The sequence below is a fragment of the Lasiosphaeria miniovina genome (genome assembly GCF_030549165.1).
Source record: "Lasiosphaeria miniovina strain SMH2392-1A chromosome Unknown B0T26scaffold_5, whole genome shotgun sequence".
NCBI lineage: Eukaryota > Fungi > Ascomycota > Sordariomycetes > Sordariales > Lasiosphaeriaceae > Lasiosphaeria > Lasiosphaeria miniovina.
The window spans coordinates 3,245,852-3,272,303 of record NW_026848224.1 but is presented as its reverse complement, the minus strand read 5'-3'; the positions used below and the strand labels follow the sequence as shown (position 1 = coordinate 3,272,303).

The window sequence follows — 26,452 nt, the reverse complement described above, 5'->3', positions numbered from 1 at the left end:
ACTTTGTACTTATTTTTCTCGAAACTACACTAGACTGCATGATACACATCACACGCATTATCACATACACATCGAGTCCTGCGGTTCCTGCGGTCGCTCACGGAGTCGCACTGTCCCACGCTTGCGTATTCATTCCTTCATTATTAGATTTAATTAATCGGTCAGCACCGGGCCTCTAGACACAAGTCTCTGCGGCTACGTGACACATCGGTCCCGTGCAACTGCCCACGACCTAGGTGACCACTGACCGCACAGCCCCGGCCCAAATCACACGTTGCTCAAGCACCCGACTCATCCGCCACACACGCGCCTATTTTGATTTTGATCCCACACTTCATCACATTCACGTCTACTCGGCACGCCTCCGCCTCCAAAACCGCGCTATCCCCAGGCTTCCGCCTCCTCCTGCCGCTCCTCCCTCTCCCGACCTACCCTCCTCCTCTTTACCCTGGTCTCCAGATGATGGCGGGAGGCGGTGCAGGGGCAGCGCTGCTCCGCTCGAAGTAGCAGCGGCGCGGCTCTCCCACTCGCGCTGCTTGGAAATCATGAATTCGCGCAGCGCCTGCGCCGACGCCCCGCTTAGCTGCTGGCTCGTCCGGTGCCGGTTGTGCTTTTTGTTGTTGCCCCCCTGTCCCCCGCGGAGCTGTAGCAGGTGTGTGAGGTACGCGAACGAGAACCTGAACGCGCCAATCATGACGGTGCGTGCCCAGGTGCTGAAGGCCAGAGATAGCGAGAAGCCGATTACCACGCTTGAAAGGACGACTGCGTTGAGGATTGGTTAGTCACTTGCACAGGAGAAAGTCGGGAGAAGTAGAAGAGCTTACACATGTAAATCAGCTGCAGCTTAAGGCTGATGTAGCCGTCGTTGAACTCGGTGGCGTTCATGCCGAAGAGCGTGGCGAAGAAGGATAGGGGAAGCTATATGGATCAGCTGTGTTAGATAACAGCACGGTGGTTTGAGCGGTGTGGCTCTGTTGCGTAACTAGGCGCAACTACCATGGCGCTTTGTGAAAGAGAGGTCGTGTTCCTTACAAAGAAAATAGTCACGACGGTAAACACCACTATAGACCGCCCCTGAACAACGCTCTCATCAGCGCGGCGGATCGCGGCCTTGGCTTCAATGATGCCCGACTGCTGTTGCTTCATGTCGAGGAGCTCGCGGAGCTGATTATTATCGCCAAAGATCAGTACAGACTTCCCAATTCTTGTCCGACTCCGAGAGGGCGGGGGGGACCAACCTGCGTTCGAGTATTAGTCTGCCGCTTTTCAAGATTAGCTAGCTCGTCACGGCGGAGCTTCATCTCGGCGACGAGAGCGGTAGCACGCTCCTGGGCAGAGCGCAGTGCGTCGTGGTTGCTAGGCTGATGCTGCTCCGAAGACGACGAAGACGACGGGGCTCCGGACGACCCCCCTACCATCATCGCACGCAGCGCCTTCTCAAAATCGCCCATGACGGTAATCTGTGCCGTAAAGATCTCCTGCATGATCTGCAACTGGTCGATGACGTTTTGCGCCTCCATCAGAACCGACCACTCGAACTTGATGTTGAGAGATTTGCGCAGCAGCTCCTCGGCCGTCTGCAGCGGGTCTTGCGCGTTCATCCGCTTGACGTCACGCCCGAACCGCTCGTACGCCTCGGTCTTCTTCTCGGCCTGGTGAAGTGCTGATTAGTTTGCATGCTTGGCAGCGGATGGGAACGGGAGAAAGAGACTCACGGTGCTGGATATGGCCGAGCCAAAGATGTCCACCACCTCAGGCCGCAGGTCGGGCTTGGTCCGGTCGAAGAAGACCTTCGAGCACTCGTCGATGATGATGAGGGCCAGATCGTAAATAGACGTGACCTGCGTGTTATCGACGGTGGCGAGATTGTCGCGGATGGCCCGGTGTACGGCCGACGGATCTGGTTTGTTGCGGCCCCATCGCCGTGGAAAGGCGGAGATGATGGTGTCTAGGGACAGATCATCCCGTCAGCATTTTGTTTCCCCCTTGAGAGAATACTCGCCAGGTCGGCTCGGTGCACACTGACTCTCGTCCAGTATCCACAGCCACAGCTGATCAACCATGACAACCCTGGGTATAGCCTCGATGTCGTTCTTCATGCGCGTCTCGCGGTAGACAACCTGCTGCCGGTCCCTGTTGATGGTGTCGCCGGCGGTCCAGTAGTAGTACTGCTCGAGAGTGCGGCGGACGTGGAGCGGCGACTGCGTGTAGAGGTGGTCACTGATGAGGCGCCAGTCGGCCGCTTCGTCGATAAGCTGGAACAGCTTGGACGCCTGCCACAGGTAGCTACCCAGCGCCGACTTCGGCCGCCACGACGGCGAATCCTCATCCCACTCGCCGCCGATGACCTCCGAGTTGGTGCTGTTGATCCGCTGTGCCCTAGCCGTCGCCCGCTCGACCACGCTCCCCCAGGTCCCTCGCCGCTTGCTGCGCCGCTCAAAGTCGAACTCCTGTTCCTTTATCTGCCTCGTCTTGCGCACCACGTTAGTCATCCGCAACAGCCGTTTTTCGATCTCCCAATGCAGGTATGGCATCTGCGAGGCGATGAGGTCTGTTAGTGACACGAACTGGAAGTGTTTCTCGTGATATTAAAATCATACGTACAAAGAGAACAATGTCCTGCGACCCGGACGAGGATCGGAAATAGGTCTGAGAAGAGCTGGTCCCGGGCTGGGCCGCGTCTGGTCTCGTGCCTTTACCGCCGCCAGCGGCACTGGCCTTATTATCCCACGCCGGCGACGGGACTAGGGCGCAGCGAGGCCGGATCTGTCGAGAATGGGGCGGCAGGTGGCTGTCGCCGCCCCCGCGCTCCTGCCCGTGCCAGAGCTCTCGCTTCAGCAGCCGCTCCGTTTTTGATTCTCCCTTGGACGTGCTGTGTTGGTACAGCTTGCGCTGGTAGGACCGGCGGTGGCCGTCGAACTCGGACCCTTCCTCGTCGTAGTACCGCGATATGGCGTCCTGATCAAAACGGGAGAATTAGTTTAGCTCTAACTAGACCTCGAGGTCTCCCTACGCCTCAATCCCCATCGGAAGAAGGGAATACAGCGTACCTCGACCCATTTCATGTTGTTGGCCTGGAGGTGGAAGTAGCGCAGCTGCTTGCTGTCCCTTGTGCGCTTCAGTGGCGTCTGCTCCTTGTCGTACAGCAGCTTCTGGACGGCGATCTTCTGGTGGGGGAACTGGCCGTGGCAGAGGGGGTGGTCCAGAGTGACGCCGCCCTGTCCCTTCTCAAAGACAATGACCCAGCCATTGTAGCCGTAGTTGGACTCGCGCGGGTTGTCGTCGACGCTGTCGTCGGGAGCCTCGAGGCCGTCGATGTAGGATTCGGGAGAGATGGACTGCTCGAGGTCGACGTGCTGCTGCGTCTGCCACTGCTGGACCTGCGTGAGGACGGCGTGGTCCCTGAGGAGCTGCGGCTTGCGGTACTTGTCGGCGCGGGCCAGCTCGGCCTCGATGCGGGCAAGTTCGTCCTTGGCCCGACGCGAGGCGCGGTCTCGCCAGCGCGCGTGCGATCTCTCGAGCGACGAGACCAGGGGCGAGCGGTCCGACGGCGACAGGCGGTGGGTGGCGAAGTACTCCCTCAGATAGCGGATTCGGCGCAGCTCTTTCCGGACCAGCTCCTTCTCGGGAGGTGCGAAGCCGGCATAGAGCTCCTGGCGGCGCGAAAAGCGGGCGGCGATGAAGGCGGCCCACGTGTCGGTGGCGGGAACCGGGTCGGCATACTGGTCGTCGACGACTTGGGCATCTGACTGCATCTGGTCACCGGCTGGTGATTGCTTCAATGGCTGAGTCGGTCCGTCGTGTGCACAGCGAACCGGGGCATCCGACGAGGGCGGGCGTGGTGCGCATGTGGCGCCTTTAAATTCCCGTGTCGTGCGCAAGATGGAGGGTTGCGTCGTTGCAGCTGAAAAAGGTGGCTAGAATTAATTTGGAAACGGGCTAGTCTGGGGTGTGTTTGGTGGCTTCCCGATGAATCGATAGCCTCATGGGACGCTTGTCCGGGTTGGCTAAGGTTGTGGGGGGATGGGCCCAGGTGCCTTCCCTCACGGATACTTCCTTCCCCGAGTTCTCCCTTGCCTGTAAGACGAGAGAGTTGGGGCGCGCCTTCTTCCGCTTGCCGAGACACAAGCCAAAGAAAAGCGCTCAAGCCGCCGCTAACCCGCAAATCATTTCCTCTGAACGGGCAAGAACTACACTGCTGCTGCTTTTGGCGGGGTCAGGTCACAATATGGATCCGTGGACTGCATCAGCGTGCAGCCGAGTGCAGAGAGGGTGCCTGGGATTTGCGCTACACGACGGTCTTATCCGATGCGCTGATTTGCGAGAGGCCGGTGCCACGTATTAGGGCTTGCAGAAAATTGGCCAGACTTGACTTGTTCTGTCGCCCTGCATATTGGCCTATTTGGGAGGCCGTAGGCGAGTCTCCGTCTCTTGGCGTCATGTCGTGCTGCACGGCTCTTCCTACCTATTCCGAATCGGACTGTGGCTTCATGTTCTGGCAATCGCGGCTTCTGGATGCTAAATTTGCCAATTCGAAGCATTGTCTTCTATTGATCTTGGCGTCCCAGTTGCGTCCCAGTTGCGTCACTCAGCGCCTCCAAGTTGATAAATATTCCTCAAAAGCTTGACAGCTCCTGACCCTCTCAAGACTCCAAAGTTGAACTCCAGCTCTATATTCTCCCTCGCCCTCGCCCTCGCTCTCGCCCTCGCCCTCGCCCTCAGCGCTCATTAGCTCGCGGGCGCTTTTCCAGTCGAACCCATTGGTCGTGTGCCAATAAGGCGACGGTGGGAATGAGCTTCACGGGCTTCACTGCATCCACCATAGAGATGTGATATCGCCGAATCAGCTGCAAATCGATTCTGTTAGCCTTCAACCCTCACTTGTGACACGCGGCTGCTTACCTCGGGGATGACCTTGCCCAGCTGCATGAATGCGATGGTTTTGCCCGGGCAAGCAAACTGTCCGTGCCCAAAGGTCATGTCCAGCGTTTTCGCCAGGAGCGCCAACCGCTCCCCGTCTGCCTCCAGCCATCGCTCTGGTCGGAAGATCTGAGCATCCTGGCACCAGATTGACTTGGATCTGTTCATCGCGTAAATCACCGCGCCGGTCGCTACTCTCGTCCCCTCTGGCAGGAAGTATCCGTGGATGTTATCGCCGCCCTTGGGGACGCGCTTGTAGAATGCAGAGGAGATGGACGGCGGAAAAAGCCGCAGGCTCTCTCGAATGACGGCCTGGAGATACGGCAATCTTCCTGCCTCGGCGTCGCGGATCGGAGCACCGATCAGGTCCTTTGAAGCGGCATCGTCAATCTCGGCCTGAAGTCGTTGATACGACTGTGGGCTACTGGTGAGCAGGAGGATTGTCATGCGGATGGCGCTTGCAACCGTATCGGTCCCGACAAAGCTGGTTGGTTTGTTGGTTATTAGTACGCGACCATTGTTAGCTGGCTCGGGCCATGAGAATGAGAATGAGATCTGTTTGGCTCAGCGCTGGAACCAATTTGACTCACAACTGGAGACTTAGTTCCTCTCTGAGCTCATCCCGACCCAATCCCTGGTTGATAAACGACTGAAGGATGTCCCTCTTTGGCGTAGATCCCACTTCCAGTCTCTGGTCGATCAGCTTTGTTGTATATCTAAATTTAGCTCAATTAGCCGATTGTTCTGATTAGCTTGAAACCGCGAACCGAGTCCTGCCTACCCCCTGATGACACCGAACCCGGACTGGTCGCCGTCGCGAGGGAGAAGGTAGTTCAAGGGCCATTTCTGAACGTAATAGAAAATGGAACTAAAGTTTCCGAGCACGAGCATGAAATACATCAGGAACTCGGTGATCTTCAAGATGTTGTGCAGCTCTTGCTCGCTGTCCAGGAAGCCGTGGGACTGGCTGTAGGCAATCTCGCCCTGCGCGTCGAACGCGTAAAAATGCGAGTGCTTGCTGAGATCCAGAGGACGAAAGGCTTTGCCGGTGCCCACGTATTTCCTGTCGATGAGCTCTATCCAGTGGGCGATGGCCTTGTCGATGCCATGCTCAAAGCTCTCGTGACCTTCACCTGTGTACTGATCATTGTGTCCAGGGCTTCGTCAGCATCGATGTTCATTCGCTGCTCGTTGATACAGGGCTAGGGCGAGACTCACGCCAGGCTTCACGCGCCGTTTTCGATCCTTTCGCAGCTCAGGGTCTCGCATGCACAAGAGGTTCTCCTTATCGGGCGAGACGCGGGCCAGCAGATACCAGTCGTCCTTTCTGTAGTCTGACCTAACCGACGATATTTGTTGCAGCGCGTCGAGGTCGGCGCAGATGACCTCATTTGGGCCGGTACGGACTACAGGGCCTAACACAGGATGGCACGTTAGCTCAATTAGTGAAGTGTCTAGCCTTGTTCATTTCGGCACTCGGGAACACTTACCATATGTCTCGACGAGATTCTTGCAGTCTTCGTGAAGAGTTTTAGTCACGCAGTGCCAAACCCACCACAGGGAGGTGAAGCCACAGGCTGGGGGACCAGGGATGTGTCGAAGGTGGCGCCATCGCTGGATTCTGCCAATGGCGTTACTCGCCAAGAGGAGACCCGCGATGAGCCAAAGAACCGAAGATCCTGACGGCATCTGGATACTTCCAGTGACGCTGGTGAAGATGTCACCCATCTTGGCGCAAGTAAGTCACTTTGAAATGATTCGAGTCCAGGACCGGGAACAAAAACGAAAGTCGGGAACAAAAACGAAAGAGCACACGTGTAGAAAGAGTACACGCGTGGAAATGGAAAGAGTTAGGCATTATGTGCGGAGCAGCCGGGCTCCACAGAGGTAGAGTTAAATCGGCCATCCGAAGACAGTCACTGGTAGCCAGGCCGGTCTCATGCTACCTTAGACACCCACCGATAGGAAAGAGCAAGCTAAAATCTCTACCGTGGGGGCAATATCTCGGCGGGCCGTGGACGTATCAGATAGGTCACACTATTTTAGGTATACAATCAGGTCCCCAATAAATGTAACCACAGAGTAGGATGTAGAGGCAGTGCATCATTCAGCTTTTGAGAGGGCGCTCCTACTACTACTACTGCTGCTGCTGCTGCTGCACAGACTGTGCAAGATGGCAGGAGCAAGGGGGAAGCCATCCATTGTTTGAGCGTGCAATCCGAGGGCGGCGTAATGGCTGGACAAGTCAGTCACATGTGATACCAGCTGTGAAAAAGCCAGGACAGTGCGCCTGCGATTAAACCCAAGACAATTCCGCCCCCAAATCTTCACACATTTTTTTGGAAGTTTCCTCTCGGAGGATTCTCTACGCGGCATATTTCTTGTATCAGCATATGCGAGCACCAGTGCGCAGACAATAACTGCCGGCGCCGTTAGGATCAAAACGTCGGCCTCGCTGAAACGCGTGTTTGTTCTCGGTAGGCTGCAGTGCTATCACCAACGCCACCACACGGCCAGCCATGCGCTGCAATTATCCCTCCATTGACATTGGTAAGTGTGTGTAATAGCATGGTTGGCCCAGAATTGGGTTGGCCAGATATCGACAATGTGGCTTGGCTGGAGATAGGCAGTGATCCCTCTCGATTGGTTGGCACAAGCGTACGTGCCGCGGCCTTATCACGAAGTTACTGCCATTCAGTTCGGCTCCCAGATGATACGCCCACTTCGAAAATTCGACATGTCATCATTTTCTATTTTCTGTGACAGCCAGCCTGTGCTCTGCCGGTTCCAGGGTCGCCTAGCAAGAAGCAAACGTCGCCTAGCAAGAAACAAACGTCTTGACATCCGATGGTCGGGCACCTATTCGCACTATGGCCGAAATATGTGATGAAATGTTGAGTTCTGGGTTCTAGCTCACTTGAACGAGCTAACAAGCTGCCAGGCTTTTTCGACTTCTCTGCTTAAACCGTTAAGCGGTTGCATTATATGACATCTCCCGTTGCTAGTGCCACTCCTAACCGTTCGGTTGCCTATCCCTGAGAATTCGCCGCCACAACTGGTGATCTGATCTGGCCAGACGCGACTTAGCGGGCGATCACTGCAGACTCTCTGGCATTGGGCCCCGGCTTTCCGCCAAGAACGGGGTGAAGGAGAGGAGCTCGGATTGCTACAGGGCGTGGGCGGCAGTTGTTTGCTCGTTTCCTCCACGTGGGGGCGACGGATCACCGCGGCACAGTTCTATCCCACCAAACCATCGAGCACCAGCTCCCGAGCAAGTCCACGTCTCTTCATCTCGTCATGTTGGACAAACTCAACCCCTGTGGCGTTAGTTTGCTTTCTGGAACCGCCCCCCGCTTGGGCCCCCCTTGTGGAGCCTCGGACTGCACGATGCCGAGTACAAACCCTAATGCCGGAAGACGAGTCTCCATCAAAAGCAAGCAGCCTGATTAGCACAGTGGTAATGCGTTGCACTCGTACTTTGACATTCAAAGATCACTGGTTCAATTCCAGTATCAGGCAAAACCTAATGTTCCTATCTTTTTTGCTAACTCACGGGTCAGCGTCTTGGTGACGAACATCCCCCTCTAGCTCTCTAGAGTTGGGTCTGTTCATTTTTTTACGTGTTTAGAAAATTATACCAGTTGCTAGATAGTAAGTAGTCCTCTGGTCGTCATTCAATTGACACATCTGGAACTGTTTTTGACATATCTATCAGGGCGTCTCAGGGTCATTCTCGCAACTGACAGAGTGTAGCCTCATAGACTTTATCATTTTCCACCCAACTATAAAACGCACGTTCCGGATTGAAACATCCAAACTTTCCTTTCTTCAGATGCCATTACATAATTCTTCAAATCATCCCAATCTCAAGCCAAGTCCAACCTTTCTCAATCTCTAGATCCACAACAGCTTTTTTTAACAAACCAACCCCTTCCTTCACCCTAATAAAGTCGTCAGTTTGCAGAACGGCAGCTAAACAGAAGTGACAAAGTTCGAAGAGACTCAAAATATTATCCATGGCAGATAATGTGCGACGGGGTCGCATCCTCTACCTTCCAGCAGATATCCAGCCTCCCGACAGTCTATCAGAAGACCTAAAAGGGGAGATCCGAAGAATCCTCGGTGGCGGGAAAAGAGGAGCTGGGAGGATAAAGGATCACCCAGTGCTCGTCGATGACATCGATCTCGGCGGTGGCTGGGTAGGGTTCTTTGTAGTATCCACTAACCCGAGCCAGGGAGGTGACCCGAAGAGCTTCGCCACCACAAACCATCCAGATTACCCTGCGAGCCCTAAAATTCTCAAGGTCGAGTATCAAGGCCCTGGTTCATCTCGTCAACCAGACGGCTACGCAGACCTCACCAAACGGTATTATGTGCCAAAGGGGGTTCTTGAGGAATGGCTATATGGGTCGTGGACCGTTATTCTAGCATCTTCTGAGGTTCTCGATGAACATATTCAGAATAACAGCGGAATCCTCGGGCGGTAGAAGTGTCGAATATGAGATGAAATTAAAGCTGCAGGAGCCTGAGGTAACTAAAAAGGTGTTCGTTTGATACATTACGACCGACAAGGTGGACTGAATCCCTAAGCTGCACGTATTTTAAAGGGAGAGTCTACTCGGACCGTAGGGACCGTCTTTTCGGACCGTAGGTACATCGCGGCCTGGCGCCAAGCTACTAAAAACCCGGTTTTCGCACCAAAATAAAGGCTAATCTATAGGATGAAGCCAACGCACCTAGGTTCAGATAATTACTACGCGGTCGCACCACAATTGCACCTCGCCGCCGTCGCCAACATCAACATACTTCCAAATACAGTAATTGTGTCTCAAGGCCGTAGAACTCGCTCAAATCGTTCATTTCTACAATAAAATAGGAAGCTGCCTGCGTTGTTGTTGCTTATATAACATGCCCAAAAATGCAATGAAAACCTACCCTGCCCACGCATCGCTCAGATCACTGCTTTGTTGGGCTTCAAATGCTGCAGCCAAAGTCTGGGTAGTACGGCGAGTCCTTGTACTGCGTGTAGACGCCTTTGTAAACCGCTCAAGGAGTTCATGACTACACGGCATGCCGTATTAATATGTGAATTAACCGGTATAGGGAGGCAGGGGCGGGGGGGCATGTTCCTGAATGTCGGCACGGCGCCGAGCATAGTCCGGTATTCCTTCGTGATCTTCTTCATGCCCTCTCTAGCGACTTCAACGGCGACCTCGCCGATCCATTTTTTCCCCGTATAGTCGCGTATGAAGTGGAATTTCTCATTCTTTGGTACGTTATCGATGTTTTCCTTCATTTCGTCAAGTATTTTGAGGGACTGCGCGACGATGTCGAATATAGTATTGTTGCCTGTAAGAATAAAGCTCTTCAGTAACCGATTAATCGTCTCAACTGGTGATGTGGTTCGGTGGCCGAAGTTGGGGCGTTTACTGGTATAATAGGTCGCCCATTACGTTGTAATAGGCATGTAAATCTCCTCGATATACTTGAGGATTTCCACCTGCTGAGGGAAAAATGCCTTGAGCTTTTCATGTGTAAGGTTGAAGCCCTCGAGGGTCGCTGCATATAGGATGTGCTCCCAAAGCTTGTAAATGCCGGCCCGGGAGTACTCAACAACATCCGGAAGAGGCCCGAGAGGCTCATCGCCGTCGGTAATACGGTTAAGTCGTTGAACAATACCTCGGTCTTCTTCGTCAAGCTTATCCTCGGACTTATCGTCAGATTCCTCGGCAATAGCGGCTCGGTTTCCGGGCATAGATCCAGCTTGGGCTTGTGCTACTAAATACGCTGCATTTACCTCTGCTGCAGCCTTTTTATCCCACTTCCGTTTGACCTGAAGGACCACATTCTTATTGATATGGAAAATACAGATCTGGGCATCGGCTTCTGGGTAAACACGTGCTATTGTATTCTTCATCGCGTTGTCGAAGTCGGTAAGCGTAATAGCCGGCTTTCCTGCTCCAATTCTCTGGCGATAAGCATTGACCTAGTCCATCAGCCAGTCAAAGCCCTCTTGACGTTCGTTATTAATCAGGCCGAAGGCATAGCTGAAAACCTTATTAGTACTATTGAGACTACAAATCTGGAAGAATGTGTCACGCGCATTCACAGGGCAACAGAAATGAAGCATTTGATGCAGGGAGGTAAGGCTTGAATTGTCTGAAAAGGTCTAATCTCTTGTTTCCTTTGGCAGGGCCAAAAGTCTCTTTTTTATAGTTATGAATAGTGGTAAAAGCTGGTGGCGAAGAATCACATAGCAGCTTCTAGATCTTTCTTGCTCACTAATCCCAATATTGTGACAGAATGCAAGTCCCTCATTATTTATTTTATACGTATTATCGTACATCTACACCCAGGGACGAAGTTGCCACATCTTTTTATACCACGGGTTAGTCCAAACCAAGCCCGCTGGTTTGGTCTTTTCTGGATTAGCCCAAAGAGTTATATATTCGATGCCTTTGTCGTTAAGGAGCTTTATCGTCGTTTGGAAAGGAAAGTGTCCGGTTAAGTAGTCCTTCCGTATGTTATGTCGAAGGTTGCGGAGCTATTTGTTAGTGATCTAAATGCCCGGGAACTTTTTGCGCATATCAATCTTGATATCGCGGTTCCTGACGCTCGGCCGGTCAATGTAGCTAGCTACGAATTCCTTCTCTTCCTTACTCCAGGCCCGGCGGGGAATGTAAATATCCTTTTCTTCTTTCTCAAGGCGGTGGTTATGAGCAGGTTCTTTAATGTATAAGGGTCATTGTCTATTATTTACGGCCGAAGCTGTTGCAGTGGCCTTGAATAAGCAATCTCGCCTTTTGGTATATGGCTTGCGCGAGTGAGCCTCTATTGGTCGGATTTTATCCTATACGTAGGAAATATCGACTCGCGAAGGCCCGAAGTCCTTAATGACGTTATTGGTACGCCCTTTCTTGACAGAAAAGCCCGCCTTATTTGCCTAGGACTGAAGGTCTTCCATCAATTGATCGAGGGAGTCATATTTGTGGTTGAGGAGCTTGTGGTCCGGCGGGGGATGTGATACGCGGTCCTGAACTTCCTTACGGTCGCTTAGGGCAAAGGGATCGTCAAACTCGCCCGGGGTTCGCGCGCAGCAATTTTCTATCCCCAGTTAGTCTTGTAGATTGAGAATGAAGTAGCGCACCTACATGCGCGGCAATTTTATCGCGTTATTGTTATTGTGGCTCAATTGACGTTCTTATGGTTGAAGGTTGAAGGTTGAAGATTTTGGTGGATTTGGCGATGCCCTCAATTGCAGGTAAAGATTTGGCAAAGTTGGGTGGGGGGGGGCCCGGGCGCCGGGCGCAGTTGAGCCTGCATTGTTGGCCATCAATCTAATGCTTTTTGGCGGGTAAAACAGGGATTTGGCTAGGCTAGTGGCTTGGCGGGGATTTCAATGTACTTTTTTGCTAATTATGGTCCGAAAAGACGGTTCCTACGGTCCGAGTAGACTCTCCCATTTTAAAAATGACAGCCTTTAAATAGCGGCCAAATATGGAGTAAACATACCTCACAACTGTCACTGCCCCCAATTTGAAGATATTGTATATGTACATATGGAACACATATAATTGAAGCTCCAATGACTCTTAACAAGAATAAGTAATAATTCGCAGCATTTACAGTGTGTTACGCGGCTATTACGGAGGACACCAAGAGTTAAAATATGTACATGAATTGTTTTAATACGATTAACTAGCGTCAGATGGATCGGCGGAAACCACGAGGCTCCTGGGGAAGGGGGTATGGTTGCCGATAGTAGCCTCCCGAGCATCCGCGCAAAGCTGGTACAGTAGTATGTACAAGTGACAGATCCGACACAGAAAGAGGAAAGAGGGAAAGAAGAGAGATTAGGTGCGTGGCGTCTGGAGCGTCACTGTGGCGGGAATGGAGGGATGTCCACCACCCGATACATAAGAGAAGTAAAGAAACAAAACGTGTGCCGTGTATGTGTGCGTGTATGTGTGCGTGTATGTGTGTGTACAGCCCACATGGGCATGTGCAACAATGAGAAAAAGGGGAATAATATATGTAATGTTCTAACACATCGACCGCGCCGCGCCCCCACCGTCCGTCTCCATCATGACCGCGTGATCCGGTTTCTGTAGAAGAGAAAGAAAATGCCCGCCTTGCCTGCCACACAGCCTCTCGAGTAGTAAAGCTAGCCCAGCTATTCGTCTCATTTCCAAGGTGATAGATAGGCTCTGGGTGAAACGAATCACTTCGCTAACTGGAGTGAGAGAAATGTTCGATAACGAGCTGTAGCGAATTACCGCTTGGGGCCCCAGCTTACGTGCCCCACTCGGCGGGCTTCTTCCAGTTAGACGGCCTGGCGGGCCGCGACGGCGGCGGCATAGGCTGGTAGCGCGGGGGCCTTTTCTCGGGCTGCCTCTCGCTCACGCCCGTCGGGGGCGGGGACGAGCGGACGCTGTTGGCGGTGGACGGGGGCACGGGCCAGGACATGAGGGAGGGCGACATGACGCCGCTGCTGGCGATGCTGACGCCGCCGAGCGAGTCCTGGCTGGAGATGCTGACGCCGCCGAGCGAGTCCTGGCTGGAGCGTGGGTTGTTGGACTTGGTGGGGGACGGCGAGCGCGGGAAGAGCGGCGACATGGGCGAGACGCAGAACGGGCTCGACGGAGTCGGCGTCTTGCTGCCGGCGATCTTGAGGTCGATGAACGGCGGGCCGTCGTTGGTGGTGCGCGTCAGCGAGCGCCGCGCTGCCGTCGGGTTGGGCGGCGTCACGGGGCCTGGCAGCGTGGTGCTGCCATAGTTGAGCGTGTTGCTGCCGTAGTTGAGCGTGTTGCGCTTCTCGCTCAGAATCCCGCCGCCGTCGTTGTTGTCCCAGAAGAGCAGCCCCTTGCCCATCGAGTCGCGGTTCTTCTCGAGCTGCGTGTAGGGTGCGATCTTGAACGGCGTGAACTTGATGAGGATGGCTTGCACCCGGCGGTTGCGGCGGAATTTGTAGAGAACGGCGAGCAGGATGAGAAGCGCCACCACGATAGCTGCTGCCAATGAGAAACAGTTCAAAGTGGAGGGAAGGTCTGGAGATACGTACCAACGACTGCGCCTATGATCCCCGGCAATGGGCTCGAGGCAGGGCTCGAGACGGGCTGGGCGCCGGCGGGACCGCTGCCGCCGCCAGGGCCACCTACAGTGCCGCCGTTTCCTCCGGTCCCTGTAGTGGCCGTGCCTCCGTTCGTACCGCTGCCCGTCCCGGTTGATCCGGATCCTCCTCCGCCTGTTTCTGAGCCAGATTCACTTCCAATAGCCGGCGACCCGTCAGCCGTCGAGCCGCCATTCGATGTTGCGCCCACAGGCCTCACTGCACCGGTGGAAGTAGTGTCGCCGCCTTGTTCTTGGTAAAGCAATGGGACATGGCTCACGGCCGCCGCACTGGAAGAGCCGGTGGTTCCTTGTCTGCTCGACTCCCCGGTGGCGGCGACAGCAGTCCCAGTCTTGCTCCCACTGCTTGAGTCGGCAGCGGCCTTGGTCCCGCTGTTTCCAGAGGCCTCATTTTGCTGCTGGCTTCCTGCATCAGACCCGGAGCCAGAGCCAGAGCTCGAGCTTGACCCGGAGCCTGACCCGGAACCAGAATTGGAACCCGACTGCGAACCCGAGTTTGAGCCAGAGTTTGAAGTCGATCCAGACCCGGAGCTGGAACCGGACCCGGAAGCTGGGGCCGAGGAGCCAGACCCAGAGGATGCAGAACCGGAACCCGAGCTGGACCCGGAGTTTGAGGAATCGGAATCTGCGGACCCAGAACCCGAGGAGCTTGAGCTTGAGCCTCCGGAGTTGGAACTCGACCCAGACTCGCCAGTGCTGCCAGACCCAGACTCGCCAGTGCCGCCAGAGCCACTACCCGAAGCAGGCACCGCTGGCGCAGGAGCTGGCGCCGCAGCGGCTGGCGCGGCTGGCGCTGGCTGTGTAGCGGCGGGCGGTGGGTTTGCCGGAGGAGGCGTGGCGGCTGGCGTTGGCTTTGCCGGCGTGGGAGTCGGGGCAGGCGTAGGAGCAGGCGTCGGTGAGGGAGTCGGAGCCGGCGTCCCCGTCGTCGAGCATCCCGCAGATGCCGGAAACAGCTTGCACAATGGATCCACCACGACCGTGTTCCAAATATCGGTTACCAGCCCCCTCCTCCGCACGGCCGCCGCCGCCGTCGCTGCCGTGTTGCGAGGAATGCCCGGCATGTTTTCCGCAACGTGGACGGGGTTTTGTCAAGAAAAAGGGTTCCCAGAGAGATGCTTTCAACGCGACATGGCCTCCTCCCAGGTTCAGAGCGCAAGGGGGAAAAAACGAAAGCAGTGTCAAGTCCGTTCGCGCAGTGGGGTCCTGTCTGCTGTTAGTGACGAGGATTTGCGGCATTGCAACATTGCTGCTGCGATCGAGGACTGGGGGACCCACCGAATTAGAATATCACTTCGAGTGCAAGACGGCAGCATATGGTATGTACTGGAGAATTGGATTTTATTCCGCGAGTCCAGGCCGAAGGAGTGAAGGTGCCGGGGGAACGGGCAAGTCTCAGGTCGGGAGAAGGAGAGAAGAGAGAAGGCAGCGGGACGATCACGAAAAGAAAGAAGGGATGCATCGTGTAGATCAGCGTGATGGGCCATCCGGCCCTGGCTCTCTGCTCTGGCCGGCCTGGCTCGTTGGCGACAAAATAACCTAAGATAGGAGGGCCTGGGGGATAAGCCTGGGGGATGAGCTTGGGGCTGCTTTGCTTGCTAACTTGCTTGTAACTGGGTTGCTGGTTCGTGTCGAGGCCAGAGGACCCAGGAAGCGGGAAAAGCACCCATGATGTTCTCCACCGCAGTGGCATTCACGGCTTGGCGGGCAGCCGTTGAAGGTGTTGTTTCAGGAAACGATCGGCGGCTCGTCCCTAGCACCTTGCCCTCTGGAGATTAGCGGCCCCTGCAGCCGTCAGGCACAGCTCCATGCGCGGGGGGGGCAGGCCACCTTCCGCGCTCTGCGGAGAAATTGCCAGTGGCTGACGGAGCCCTTCCGCAAATTTTGCGCTGCTCTCACTGGTGCGCCAGCAAAAGCCTCTGTGATGGGGCCTTGGCGTGCTGGGGGACGCTGTTTCAGGAAAACAAGGGTGCCGATCACATAACTTTCTCGGAAACTTTGTTCCTGAAAGACCAGACAAGACAGATTATTCACCTGCTTGACAGGATATTTCGTTTTGGTAGCCCCCCGAGCTCGCCGTCTTGCCCCTTGCGATTGTCCTTCACCGCCTGTCCGTCCAACCGCGAGGCTCTAGCAGTGGGGCCCGAGTGATTTTCGGCAAGCGTTGCGCCTTGCTGTGGAATACTTGCCCTGTCGGTGTTAGTGCTCGGCCTGCCAGCCAAGGCCCACTCTCCCGCGCACACAAGGCGGGATTGCCTTGATCACATCATGGCCGTGCGTGGGATGTCGCGATGCGCGACACGCGACGGCCAATATCTTACCTCGAACCGGGGCTTTTGGGCCGTCCCAAGGTTACTATGGCTGACTCGCAGAAGTAGCCCGCGATTAGGTTCTCTCATCTTGATGCCTGGGAAATACAACACGGCTGGCCCGGGTTGACATCGATAAGCTGACAAGGTGGGTGATCCTGCTTCCCTACAGTGCCCGGCAAGTTTGGAAAACAAGTGGGTCGACACCTTTTTTCTTTTTCTTTTCTTTTTAGGGTGTCGTGTTCGAAAGCGTCAGCCGGGAGTCCCTTTTCCACGCTTTAACCTCAGTATAGCCGGGAAGGAACTTCTCAGCCAACGTCATCACTGCATCAGCATGCACGCCATCACCGGGGTTTTTGCTTTTTTTTTTCGTCTTCCCTTTTCGTTTCTCACCCGGTGGGGGGTCAGAGCCAACTCCCAGAGTGGAATGGAAAGAAGACACGCTGGCTCCAAATGCTGGAGCCTATACGAAAATAAAGTGCAAAAGAGGTAGACAGGGTTGACGATCATCTTCGGCTCGGGAGCAACGAGGGGAGGGCTGCGAAGCAATTGGAGCTGTTACACCGCGCAAATCCAACAGGAACTGCCGACCGTACATTTTGTAGCATGCAGAACGCCTTTGTCTCGGTATCGATGGCTCGGACTCGTCAACAATCCCTGACGCGATTCCGTGGTTGTACCATGCCGGCGAGTTTCGGCCCTATTAAGAGCCGAAACACGGCACCCAGATCAAATGGTGTTCTTGGCAACATTGTTTACTCTGCTTCCCAGCTTGTTATTGTTGAGTGTTAATTAGAAGACGTTTGGTGTGCAGTGGAAGAACCGCAGCATCAATACAAGAGCTTAAGTTATTATAGTTGACCACCGGGATAGGAAGAAGTTCTCCAGGTTCGCCAGAAGAGCACTAATCTCCTCTCTCATGGTGAAAATCTGTGTTTGACGAGCTAGACATGCATTGCAGACAGATGTTCCTATAAATAGTGGTATATTCATCATGATGGACTCTCCGAAATAAACGCCGACGAAACCAATATTCCCTTTTCCTGTTCCGTGAGTCCCAAGGGGCTATAGGATACCAGATTCAAAAGGCCGTGGTGCACCTACCGAACGGCCCTAGCCCGGTTTCAATAATGATACGTAACCGGCACCCGCCCGATACCATGCCAACCACGTCCCGATGCTTTCGAGTCGGTGTTTCGGCCCTCGACGACCTGCCTGCCACCGGCCGCTCTGCCACTGACTGCATCTCAGTCGGCTGCGCTGCGTGAGACCAATCCCCCCCCTTCCTCCCCAAAGCTCCCAAACCACGAAGCACTCATCGATACCACCACGCGATCTGCAAACCCGCAATAGCATACAGCGCCGCGGTCTCTGCCATCTTACAAAGCATGGGCGTATCCAACACGCCCTCCTCCGCAAACGCAAACGCCAACCCCAACGCAACAAGATCGAGCCCGTCCGTCGCAGCGCTCAGCCAGATGGCGCGCTTCAGTCCCCTGCTGTCTCTGTCTCCTTGACCAGCAGCAATAGAAGTGGTGTGCTGGCGCTCGGCGACCACGAGCCCCGCGCCGATGACAATCTCGCGCACGCCGAACTGCCGCGCGATGAGCGATGCTGCGCCCGAGAGCGGGGATGACAGGCCGACGATCTGGAAGGCGAGTTCTGGTGCCACGAGGCAGCAGATGCCGAATGCGGCGCGCGTCGTGCCGATGAAGGTGAGTAGGGTTCTGGCAAGCGGGGAGGGTGCCGGGTTGCGGGGTGCAGAAGGTGGCATTTTCGGGGGCTTTGGTGGGTGAGTCTGGGAGAAACTGTGTGTGGGAGTTGTGATGTTGTTGGAATTGAGTTTGAGGTAAGTATGAGGAATGTGACAAAGAATCTCAGAGACAGCCAGCCGCGGGACTAATCACATGCGACACGAGCGCATCTTATTGCCAAATGCGAAATGGCACACCCCGCAGCTTCGAGGACGAGAGACAGGGGTTGGACTATTGCCACGATATCGACGCCAGCAGCGCGCTTAGCGTCAATGGAATCTTGGCACTGGCTATGTGCTTTGTTGTGATTCCATTGAAGATATGAATAAATGGATACTCGGATACGGCTGCCATCTGCGGCCGCTGTTATTATTCACTGGCGGCCTGGCGAGCGGCTCGGCCTCACGACACGATGGTGGCGAGCCGAGGCTCGGTGTGAACTGTGGACCACAGCTTGAAGCTTGGCTGCGTTCCTCTCCTAGCCACAAGCGCTTACAGACGCTCGAAAGTCTCAGTGTAATGGGGGTGAGTAATATATTGCAACACTAATCTCTAGCTCTCTGCACACTCTCTGCGAGCGCGCAGTTCATTGTGTCCAAACCCTCTGGGTCCGTGCTTCCAGCCCTACTGGCCCGTGCTTTCAGCCCCAGACAAGCCAGGAGCCACGCAACCTGCCTGTGGCTCCTACTAGCACGGCCCGCCGTGACAGCCCGCCGTGACAGTCAGATACTGCCAGATGTAACCGCTGTCAAGATAGTTCAACTCATGCACGAGATAGATTAACAGTGGAGATGCAGGGCTATAGTGAAATGATCTCTACTTAGAAGACCTTGCATTTATGCATCATTGATCCTCTGTCTTGCAGATCAACTAGCCTGTTACCGAGCTCTTTGCCGAGAGTAGCAGTGAACCTGAATGGAGAATCTTGCAGACAGGCAAGATAGAGCAATAAATTACATCTTTTCTCCTTCTAGACTTGATTACAGATCGTGACAGTACCCCGACAGATACCATATTAGGGTGCAAGTATTTTGGTAGTTAAGATGCGCATCGCCTATTGGCAGTTGCTCCATAATGCCCTAAGTTTTAGCTAACTCCTGTGAGGACCTGCTCTGCAGACAGCCCTCAGTCGCCCAAACCACCTTGACTAATCAGGAGCTAGCTGGAGATTAGCCGACCTACAGACCCCACCGAGGCCGCCGCACTTGGTCGCGATCTCAGGACGCGTTGTTGATTCCTTCTTCCTTTCCTTTCCTTAGTTTATGTCACAATATTGGGATTAGTGAGCAATAAAGATCTAGAAGCTACTATGTGATTCTTCGCCACCAGCTTTTGCCACTATTCATAACTATAAAAGAGAGACTTTTGACCCTGCCAAAGGAAACAAGAGATTAGACCTTTTCAGACAATTCAAGCCTTACCTCCCTGCATCGAATGCTTCATTTCCGTTGCCCTGTGAATGCGCGTGACAGTTTAGAATCTTCGTCTAGACTACCCAATGGACTGAGTTCACCTCTATGCCTTGCACTGGTCGTGACACTCGGTGAGCTTGGAGTTAGACCATTCCACGGCCATATCAAGCCTTGTTCTCTCCCTCAAAGGTTAGGTTCTGTCGCGGCACCGTTGAGCTGCCCTCTGCTTGCTGCGCAGCTGTACTGACACTGTATTCTCAGGCAGGCTCAGCACGTCTCTACCTAAAAATAGCACCCGCTTTACACTAGCAGAAGATTTAGATGACTAGGCCCGCGACTACCACAAGGTATGAGCAATGCGCGTGATCCTGCCGTTAATCTACCATCTCGGTTCTCGAGCTGTCCAAGTCCTGTTTCCAGCCTCCGACATCCCTATCCCGCCTGGAGGGCACATTCCCCTTCGCCATCAGCTTTCCTCTACTTTCTGCCTGCCAGCGGTCCCAATCCTTCGTCAAGTATCTCGAAACAGCCCTTCCTCCATCCTTCGGCAGCCACGCCCCTAGCCACCGTGGCTCGGCCAAGATTGACTACATCTTGAAAGCCAAGGTCAGGAGACCGGGAAGATTCCACCAGGAAATATCAACACAACAGGAGCTCTTTTTTCTCTCTTCGGGTCCACAATTGCATTCGATCCCTTCAGGTCCAGGGTACGGCACAACAACGTCGAAAACACTTTACCATTATAACATTGTTTCCACTCGGCAACGGACGGCATTCGACTAACCGGGACCCCATCCTGCTACTCGAGGCAAGGCTCCCTTCGCCCGCAGTCCTGTATGCTAGTGACAAGGTCCCTTTAGTTCTCCTACTCCAAACGTTCCCCGCCAAGCCCAATAACGCCTTTCCCATCCAGCTGCAAAGCATAACAATCAGCATCCAAAGCACAACAACAGTTACCATCGGCAGTGATCGCACTTCATAGACATCGTCCCGAAGCCTATTGTAGCTCACGGACCTGAGAATGGCTGTGGCAACTCTTCAGGAGAAGGATGTATTGTCGGAGCTTGACAGCATTATACTGCAGGACGTAACTATTCCGAACATTACGTCGAGCTTTACTACCTGCACCGTCCGGCATGATCACTCGTTTGAGGTTACTGGCGGATTCTTAATCGAGAATCCTACCAAATCAAGGGTATGCTCCATATTTTTTCTTCTCACAATAGGAATTTCGATGCTGATTGTTGTTCTGATTCTAGCTAGTCAAGCTCGTCATCAACGTCGAGATACATTTTAGTGTCAGGCAGGATCGGGATGTGATACTGTCGGGTCCTCGGGCGGAATACGCAGAGGCCGCTCTGGATCTGATTCCTATAGGATCAGGCTGCTTGGAACATTTGCGTGCCAGTGGAGGATTCGCTGAAGTCGGCCCGCCACCTGCCTACGGTTAACCAGAACCTGTGGCACGTCTAGATACGCATATACCAAAGCTCATCTTTAGTGCTTCTGGGGTGCAGCAGTGATGATCATATCGGCTGCCTCCGTGAGAATATTGAGCACGGCCCGAACTGCGTCTCATGCAGTTCCCCAGTGAACTCCAATTGCCACGCATCTTCCATCTTCCGAGAAGAAACCGCCCTCCCCCCTGAACCCCTGCGTTCATCATTGGCAACGGTTCTCTGTCGTCATCATCGCCACCTTGTCCAGCTGAACGGCAAAAAGACAATTGCATTATGACAGCATTATGACAGCATTATGATATGGGGCTGCCCCCACGACCCCTCTGCATACCGGCGAGATGGCGCGGGGCATCTCTGCCCCACCCCCGCACCCCAAGCCATTCCACGACAGAGCCAGTCACCAGCTGTGTGTCCGTCCCTCAAGGTGGCTTGCTGACCCACACGAGTTAAAACGTTTCTCTCTGAGCATCCTGCAGCGTCTCGTATATACGAAACCAACTGGAGATCTCGGGACGGCGAGAATGCTACCCCCCGGATCGCCCGCCCCTTCTAGCGTGCGGGTCTCGGTGATGTGTTCCCTCGGAGAATGCCAAGGTAAAATCTAGCCCATGAGTATCCCCTGACCAATCCTCTCCAGACGCTAAGATGCAGAGGCTCTGGCTGAGACGTTGGCGCCAGCAGCTTCGACTGCATATGTGGATGTTTCCACTCTGAGTGGGTTGTGGCGCAGGAAACCGCAGCAAATAGCCGTGTTCCAAGGCAGAAGACGATGAGACAATGAGAACGTTTGTTCTAGGATCCAGCAACTTTGGTTAGATGCCATGGTTGGAAGCTGCGGCCGTCTATGGGACAAGCAGTAGTTGGGAATAACCCCTAAGCCGACAAACTCCACTACACCCTAGCAGAAGTATACACAGTAACTTGGAGCAATATGTGTGCTTCACGCGTAGCGCCGCCTAGCAGCGGCCCAAGGTGATAAGCGCCTGAAGGTCTGTCCCCACGCCGTGCTTGGGCGCCTGGAGCTGCCTTCTTGTCCCTAGGTCGACAAAGCCACTTCTCTTGTCATACCGAGATGCCGACCCCCTACCGATCCCCTTCCTCGACCACGTCACTACCTTCCCAAGGCCACTTGATTCGCGTCTCAAGAAAGAAACGGAAAGAAACTAGCAGCAGGCCAACTGATGGGAGCGTCCCCGACAGCCTCAGGCCCGATCTTGGAGCAAATTAGACGACCGCAAACGAGGGAAGGGTCACAGCCCAAAGAAACCCCGCATACGGAGCCACATCAATTCGCCGCGGGGTACTCCAATCTCGAAAGCAACTGGTCCATTTGCGCTGTGAAACTGGCTGTAAGTGCACTGTTGGCATCCAAGGCTTGCTTATTAGTGGGTGACCGAGTCGAGATCGCAGAAGTCGGAGTGCGGGTAGGTGTAGTAGACGAAGTAGGAGCAGTGCTAAGTTGTCCACTCTGCCCTGGTCCTGTCGGCGCCGGACCATGTTCACTACCTCCACCACTATGCGTCCATCTTTAACTGGTCAGTGAGATAAACGATCAACATTGTTCACAAATTTCTGCCCTAGCCATTCGTCGAGATTTTGCCGCGAGCGAGCGAGCTTTCGAGAGAGGAAGGAATCTCGTTCCGTGTTATTCGGCAGCTGCCATAGAGCCTCAGTGGTCGAGGCTTAGCTTGTGTGGGCTCAACGTCGACGGTGGGTGTTTTCTCAATAGAAACACAGAGACGGAGAGAAAGAAACCTGTTTACAATACAGCACACCATTTTCTCAAGCCTGGGCTTCGGGTCTTCCAAGTCTCCGGCCCGACATGCAGGCTTGGGGGTCAAAGACGCCGGATCCATATGGAGTTAGCAGCTACTGCCTTGGCATGTCTTTACTCGTCTCAACTTTCGCGAACCAGGCCCGTGATATATAGCCAGCTTGAACTGACAGGGGTGAGATGGATGAGCTGGTTTTATTCCGGGGACAATGGCGATATGAGCGGTGTTCTAACAAGCAGGCGCGCCGTAGTTGTCTTCTCGCCCAAGTTCAAGTTCAAGTAGCCGAAGCAAGCACCAGGCTCACCAAGTAGGTTAAATATTCTAGTTCCCCGCCATTTCTTTCTTTTCTCTCCCTCTGTCTATGCTCGCATCACAAATTCTTCATTTTGGTACAAGAAATCCCCAAGAAAAAAAAAGTTTTCAAAAAAAAATATAATTCATCATGAATAACCGCCACGACGCGCTCACCCCTCCGCCCGCGCCTCCACCGACCCTTCTACCTGCCCCTCTGCTCGCCAACGCGGCGCCCGCTCCTGCGCCAGCCCCTCTGCCTGCCGCTGCCACCGCCTGCGCCCGCCGCTCCTGTACCGGCCCCTCTGCCTACCGCTACGCCGCCTCCGCCGCCCCTGCGCCCGCCGCCGCCGCCGCAGCCGTCAATGCCCTCGTGGCGGCCAACACGCCGCACTTTTCACGGTGCCCGTGCGGGGACACTCACCTCTGCCCCTTGCCCCTAGCCGACCCTGCTACTTTGTGAATCGCCCGAACTAGTACCATCTCGAGGCTATCCCTAGTTTATCTAATGTCAAGATTGTGTACTAATCGGATCCAATGCTAGGGAGGGTGTGGACCGCTGGCCGTGAAGAGGGCGGTGGTTGTCCTTCTGCTAGGAGGTGACGGGGGCAGCGGCGCTGCTTGCGTTGTCGTTGGCCGTGCTCGGTAAGTCTTAGGACCCTCCTATATCCCTCTTGTTACTATATTGACTGATGAATAATTAGGGTGGGGATAGTCGCTGGGCTGGTGGGTGGGCTACGATTTCCTTTTCGAAATAAAGGCAAAATAGTCTTTGGGTCGAACCTTTGGAAAATCGTGCTTGGGCGCAAGATGGGAACAATGACTTCCCATTGCGTCTCGAGAAAGTCGGTAACCGTTTCCGCGTCTTCGTCAAAAATATCCTGAAGCGTCTCTGAAAGAACAGGGAAGTCGATAGTCAGGCGAATTAGGTTGCATTGTGTCGTGCCGGATGAAGCTGGAAATTGCCTTGCCTTGATTGATCAAAACCAGGAGTCCAAAACATTTTTGAGCGCGCCTTGCAGAATGTCGTCTGCCAGATCCGCAACTTTGTGTACTGGGATTTTGAGGCTTCTCAAACATTGCTCAACGCTTGACCTGGACACCACTTCAAAATGGGCCAGGCTCGGGAATGAAGTGGCGGCTTCTGAAGTTGGCAGTTTCCTGACGAATTCTTTTGATCCTCTTCTTCAGTTCCTCTAACTTAATGCAAGACGCAGCAGTAGTTTAGCGATTAGAGGATGCGTTGCGATGATTGCCAAGGCAGATCCAGATCCGGTGTGGCTGGATGGCATTATCGCAGTTCTGAAAGTCTGCCTATTTGAATTGGATTGACTCGATCTCGCTCTAAACTAGTTAACATTAAGTACACTTCATTTTTGAATAATAAAACGTTAGATACTAACCTCCGTGAGTTTTTCTGGAACTTCGATTTCGTTATTTACCCATCACCGAACAGGCATTCTGGGCCATATTAGCAAGCTTGCAAGGTGTTCACTCCGTTCATGCACGTTATACATGCCTTCGGGACAAAGGCAAATAACAAGCAGCGAGCAACAGATTTGGCATGCTATTGTGTGCAGCCAGCTTCTGCCTACTACTGTTTGGCCACCTGTACTAACCCCTTAATGACCTTTTTTGACATACTAAACAGAACTCTGTTATAATATCCGCTACTTCGAATTGATCGGACGAGGACAGGGCAATCCGTGGTCACTTCGACAGACTGGCGTCTACCATAGATGTCTGGCCGACAACCGGTCCGCTTTGCTAGACTAGACGTGGCGACCCAACAAAGAAATCGCCCCACAACGAAATTGGCCCACGCCATGCCCACACCCACTCCACGGGCGCAAATTATCCATTTCTACACAAAATAACTAGCAAAAAAATACTCAATCCTCTTCTTCGGCCTGTCTATATTGTTCGAGCCCACGGGCGATTATTTCCCGGGCTTCTTCGACTGCATGTGGCTGGCTTTCTGCCCGAGCCGTTTTTTTCCGCTTTGGGGGTATTTGACTAGCTTTTTGTGCCTTGGCGATGTCCTCTATACGTGCAAATCGCTCATTTCCATCTTCATATACCCTCTTACGCGTGCGAGGCTTTGAAGCCTCTAATTCGGTTGTGAGATGCGTAATTTGTGCCTTCAAAGACGCGATCTCTGTATTCTTCAGATCCAGGGACCTCTCGACCTTAGTAAACAAGGCCTGCACACGCCGCTGAGCCGGACTGAGGGCATTCCGAATACTGTCCTGGTACTTCTTGATGTCCTGACTGCCGTGCGGTGTTTTGAAGAGCCTGTCATCGTCGTTCGGGGCCGTCGGCGGCGGTGTTGAAGGCCGGGCCGGGAGTGCCTCATTGTCCTTGACCGCCTCAGGGTCATCAAGTAAACAAGCCGGGTTGAAGGGCCAAATCCCGGTTTTACTGAAGCCCGACATGATGTTACGGGCACTCATGCCTTTACCCGAGGCATCTCTGTAGCAGTAAAGGAACCGAACCTTGTTGACAGGAGCTGACGATGTGAAGCTCGCGAGGGCCTTGGTATTTTCCCTAAAATAGGTCTTTAAAGGTGAAAAGACCGAGCGATCGAGAGGCTGAGACTTGTGCGATGTATGAGAAGGTAAATAGACGAACTGGACCTTATTTTGGAAGGCCGCTAACATGAATTTTTCGTTCATATGGCTCGAATGTTCGTCAAGGATCAGTATACGCCATTCGCCCGGCCTTTGGGGCTTTGTTTGGATCAGGTAGACCTCTTTGAGCCATTTCAGCGCAATACTGGCGTTGCTCCAGCCTGTAATTGAGTAATCGTACTTCCATTCCCGGAATTCCTTCGTCAGGTTGAAGTTATCAGGAAAGTGTTGTCCTTGAAGACTGGCCCCGGTAAATATGATCACGGGCTTCAAACGAACGCCCTCAGCAGTGCCGCATTCGATAACTGAAACCCAGGTTGTTGCATCAGAGCTTTTCACGTAGGTTCGGTTCGTCAGGGAGCTTCCTATGACCTTTCCGGCCCGGGTCTCGAGCTCCTGTATGCCGTGCTCATCCATGTTAGCGATGTTGGCCGGGATGACCTTTTTATCCTTGATTTGGAAGGCCAGGCGCTTGAAGAAAGCTTCATAAGCTTCACGAGTAGATCCGCAGACTCGAGAGGATTCCAACAAGGTTGAATTCTTCATCTTTACCGCCGGGTTGCGGCGTAGGAAGCGGTCCACATATCGCTCCCCAATGGTCTTTTTCGTGCCGGCCTCATTGAGTATAGCTTGAGCGAATCTCTGCATCTGACGACGGCTAGGAGCCCTGCCTGCAGCCTCCTCATTGAGGCACCAGTCGGCTAGGAAGCTTTCCTGCGCATTGGAGAGGTTTCTTTCGGCTTGTTTACTTTGTGCTCGATTTTCTGCCCCGTGG

The 26,452-nt window shown here is 54.0% G+C and overlaps 7 protein-coding genes and 1 non-coding gene across 8 annotated transcripts; 3 read left to right on the top strand and 5 right to left on the bottom strand.

Annotated features, from left to right (window-relative positions):
* Positions 1-92: 92 nt before the first annotated feature.
* B0T26DRAFT_363285 (uncharacterized protein) lies at positions 93-3,870 on the bottom strand. Its single transcript, XM_060434612.1, has 8 exons — positions 3,051-3,870; positions 2,605-2,958; positions 2,027-2,534; positions 1,716-1,948; positions 1,239-1,652; positions 1,033-1,164; positions 825-918; positions 93-762 (listed from the first exon to the last, which is right to left on the bottom strand). Exons 1-8 carry the CDS (start codon positions 3,753-3,755, stop codon positions 350-352), a joined length of 2,853 nt encoding a protein of 950 aa, XP_060294686.1. The 5' UTR covers positions 3,756-3,870; the 3' UTR covers positions 93-349.
* An 848-nt stretch (positions 3,871-4,718) lies between these two features.
* Positions 4,719-6,609, bottom strand: B0T26DRAFT_649397 (cytochrome P450; the record flags this gene model as incomplete). The annotated part of the gene is made up of 6 exons (XM_060438087.1): positions 4,719-4,847; positions 4,903-5,404; positions 5,511-5,636; positions 5,702-6,060; positions 6,139-6,335; positions 6,411-6,609. 6 exons carry the CDS (start codon positions 6,607-6,609, stop codon positions 4,719-4,721), a joined length of 1,512 nt encoding a protein of 503 aa, XP_060294685.1.
* Positions 6,610-8,360: 1,751 nt separating this feature from the next.
* On the top strand, positions 8,361-8,439 carry B0T26DRAFT_t182. Its single transcript has one exon. It is a non-coding gene; the product is annotated as a tRNA-Thr (tRNA).
* A 4,773-nt stretch (positions 8,440-13,212) lies between these two features.
* On the bottom strand, positions 13,213-13,791 carry B0T26DRAFT_650721 (uncharacterized protein; the record flags this gene model as incomplete). The annotated part of the gene is made up of 1 exon (XM_060438207.1): positions 13,213-13,791. The coding sequence occupies one exon, from the start codon at positions 13,789-13,791 to the stop codon at positions 13,213-13,215; it is 579 nt and encodes a 192-aa protein (XP_060294684.1).
* A 3,532-nt stretch (positions 13,792-17,323) lies between these two features.
* B0T26DRAFT_717252 (uncharacterized protein) lies at positions 17,324-18,348 on the bottom strand. The gene has a single exon (XM_060442321.1). The coding sequence runs from the start codon at positions 18,127-18,129 to the stop codon at positions 17,671-17,673; it is 459 nt and encodes a 152-aa protein (XP_060294683.1). The 5' UTR covers positions 18,130-18,348; the 3' UTR covers positions 17,324-17,670.
* Positions 18,349-18,405: 57 nt separating this feature from the next.
* Positions 18,406-18,663, top strand: B0T26DRAFT_717251 (uncharacterized protein). The gene has a single exon (XM_060442320.1). It carries the CDS (start codon positions 18,431-18,433, stop codon positions 18,656-18,658), a length of 228 nt encoding a protein of 75 aa, XP_060294682.1. The 5' UTR covers positions 18,406-18,430; the 3' UTR covers positions 18,659-18,663.
* Positions 18,664-23,198: 4,535 nt separating this feature from the next.
* On the top strand, positions 23,199-23,510 carry B0T26DRAFT_753474 (uncharacterized protein; the record flags this gene model as incomplete). The annotated part of the gene is made up of 1 exon (XM_060445685.1): positions 23,199-23,510. One exon carries the CDS (start codon positions 23,199-23,201, stop codon positions 23,508-23,510), a length of 312 nt encoding a protein of 103 aa, XP_060294681.1.
* Positions 23,511-23,798: 288 nt separating this feature from the next.
* B0T26DRAFT_717246 (uncharacterized protein) lies at positions 23,799-24,383 on the bottom strand. The gene has a single exon (XM_060442319.1). The coding sequence runs from the start codon at positions 24,125-24,127 to the stop codon at positions 23,918-23,920; it is 210 nt and encodes a 69-aa protein (XP_060294680.1). The 5' UTR covers positions 24,128-24,383; the 3' UTR covers positions 23,799-23,917.
* Positions 24,384-26,452: the final 2,069 nt, after the last annotated feature.

Coding starts and splice junctions, on each gene's coding strand:
- B0T26DRAFT_717251 (XM_060442320.1), top strand. CDS start 18,431: ATGAATAAATGGATACTCGGATACGGCTGCCATCTGCGGCCGCTGTTA.
- B0T26DRAFT_363285 (XM_060434612.1), bottom strand. CDS start 3,755: ATGCAGTCAGATGCCCAAGTCGTCGACGACCAGTATGCCGACCCGGTT. Junction 1,949..2,026: donor GCTGTGGATACTGGACGAGA/GTCAGTGTGCAC, acceptor ATCTGTCCCTAG/ACACCATCATCTCCGCCTTT. Junction 1,653..1,715: donor GCTCGGCCATATCCAGCACC/GTGAGTCTCTTT, acceptor GCACTTCACCAG/GCCGAGAAGAAGACCGAGGC.
- B0T26DRAFT_717252 (XM_060442321.1), bottom strand. CDS start 18,129: ATGCCACCTTCTGCACCCCGCAACCCGGCACCCTCCCCGCTTGCCAGA.
- B0T26DRAFT_717246 (XM_060442319.1), bottom strand. CDS start 24,127: ATGTTTGAGAAGCCTCAAAATCCCAGTACACAAAGTTGCGGATCTGGC.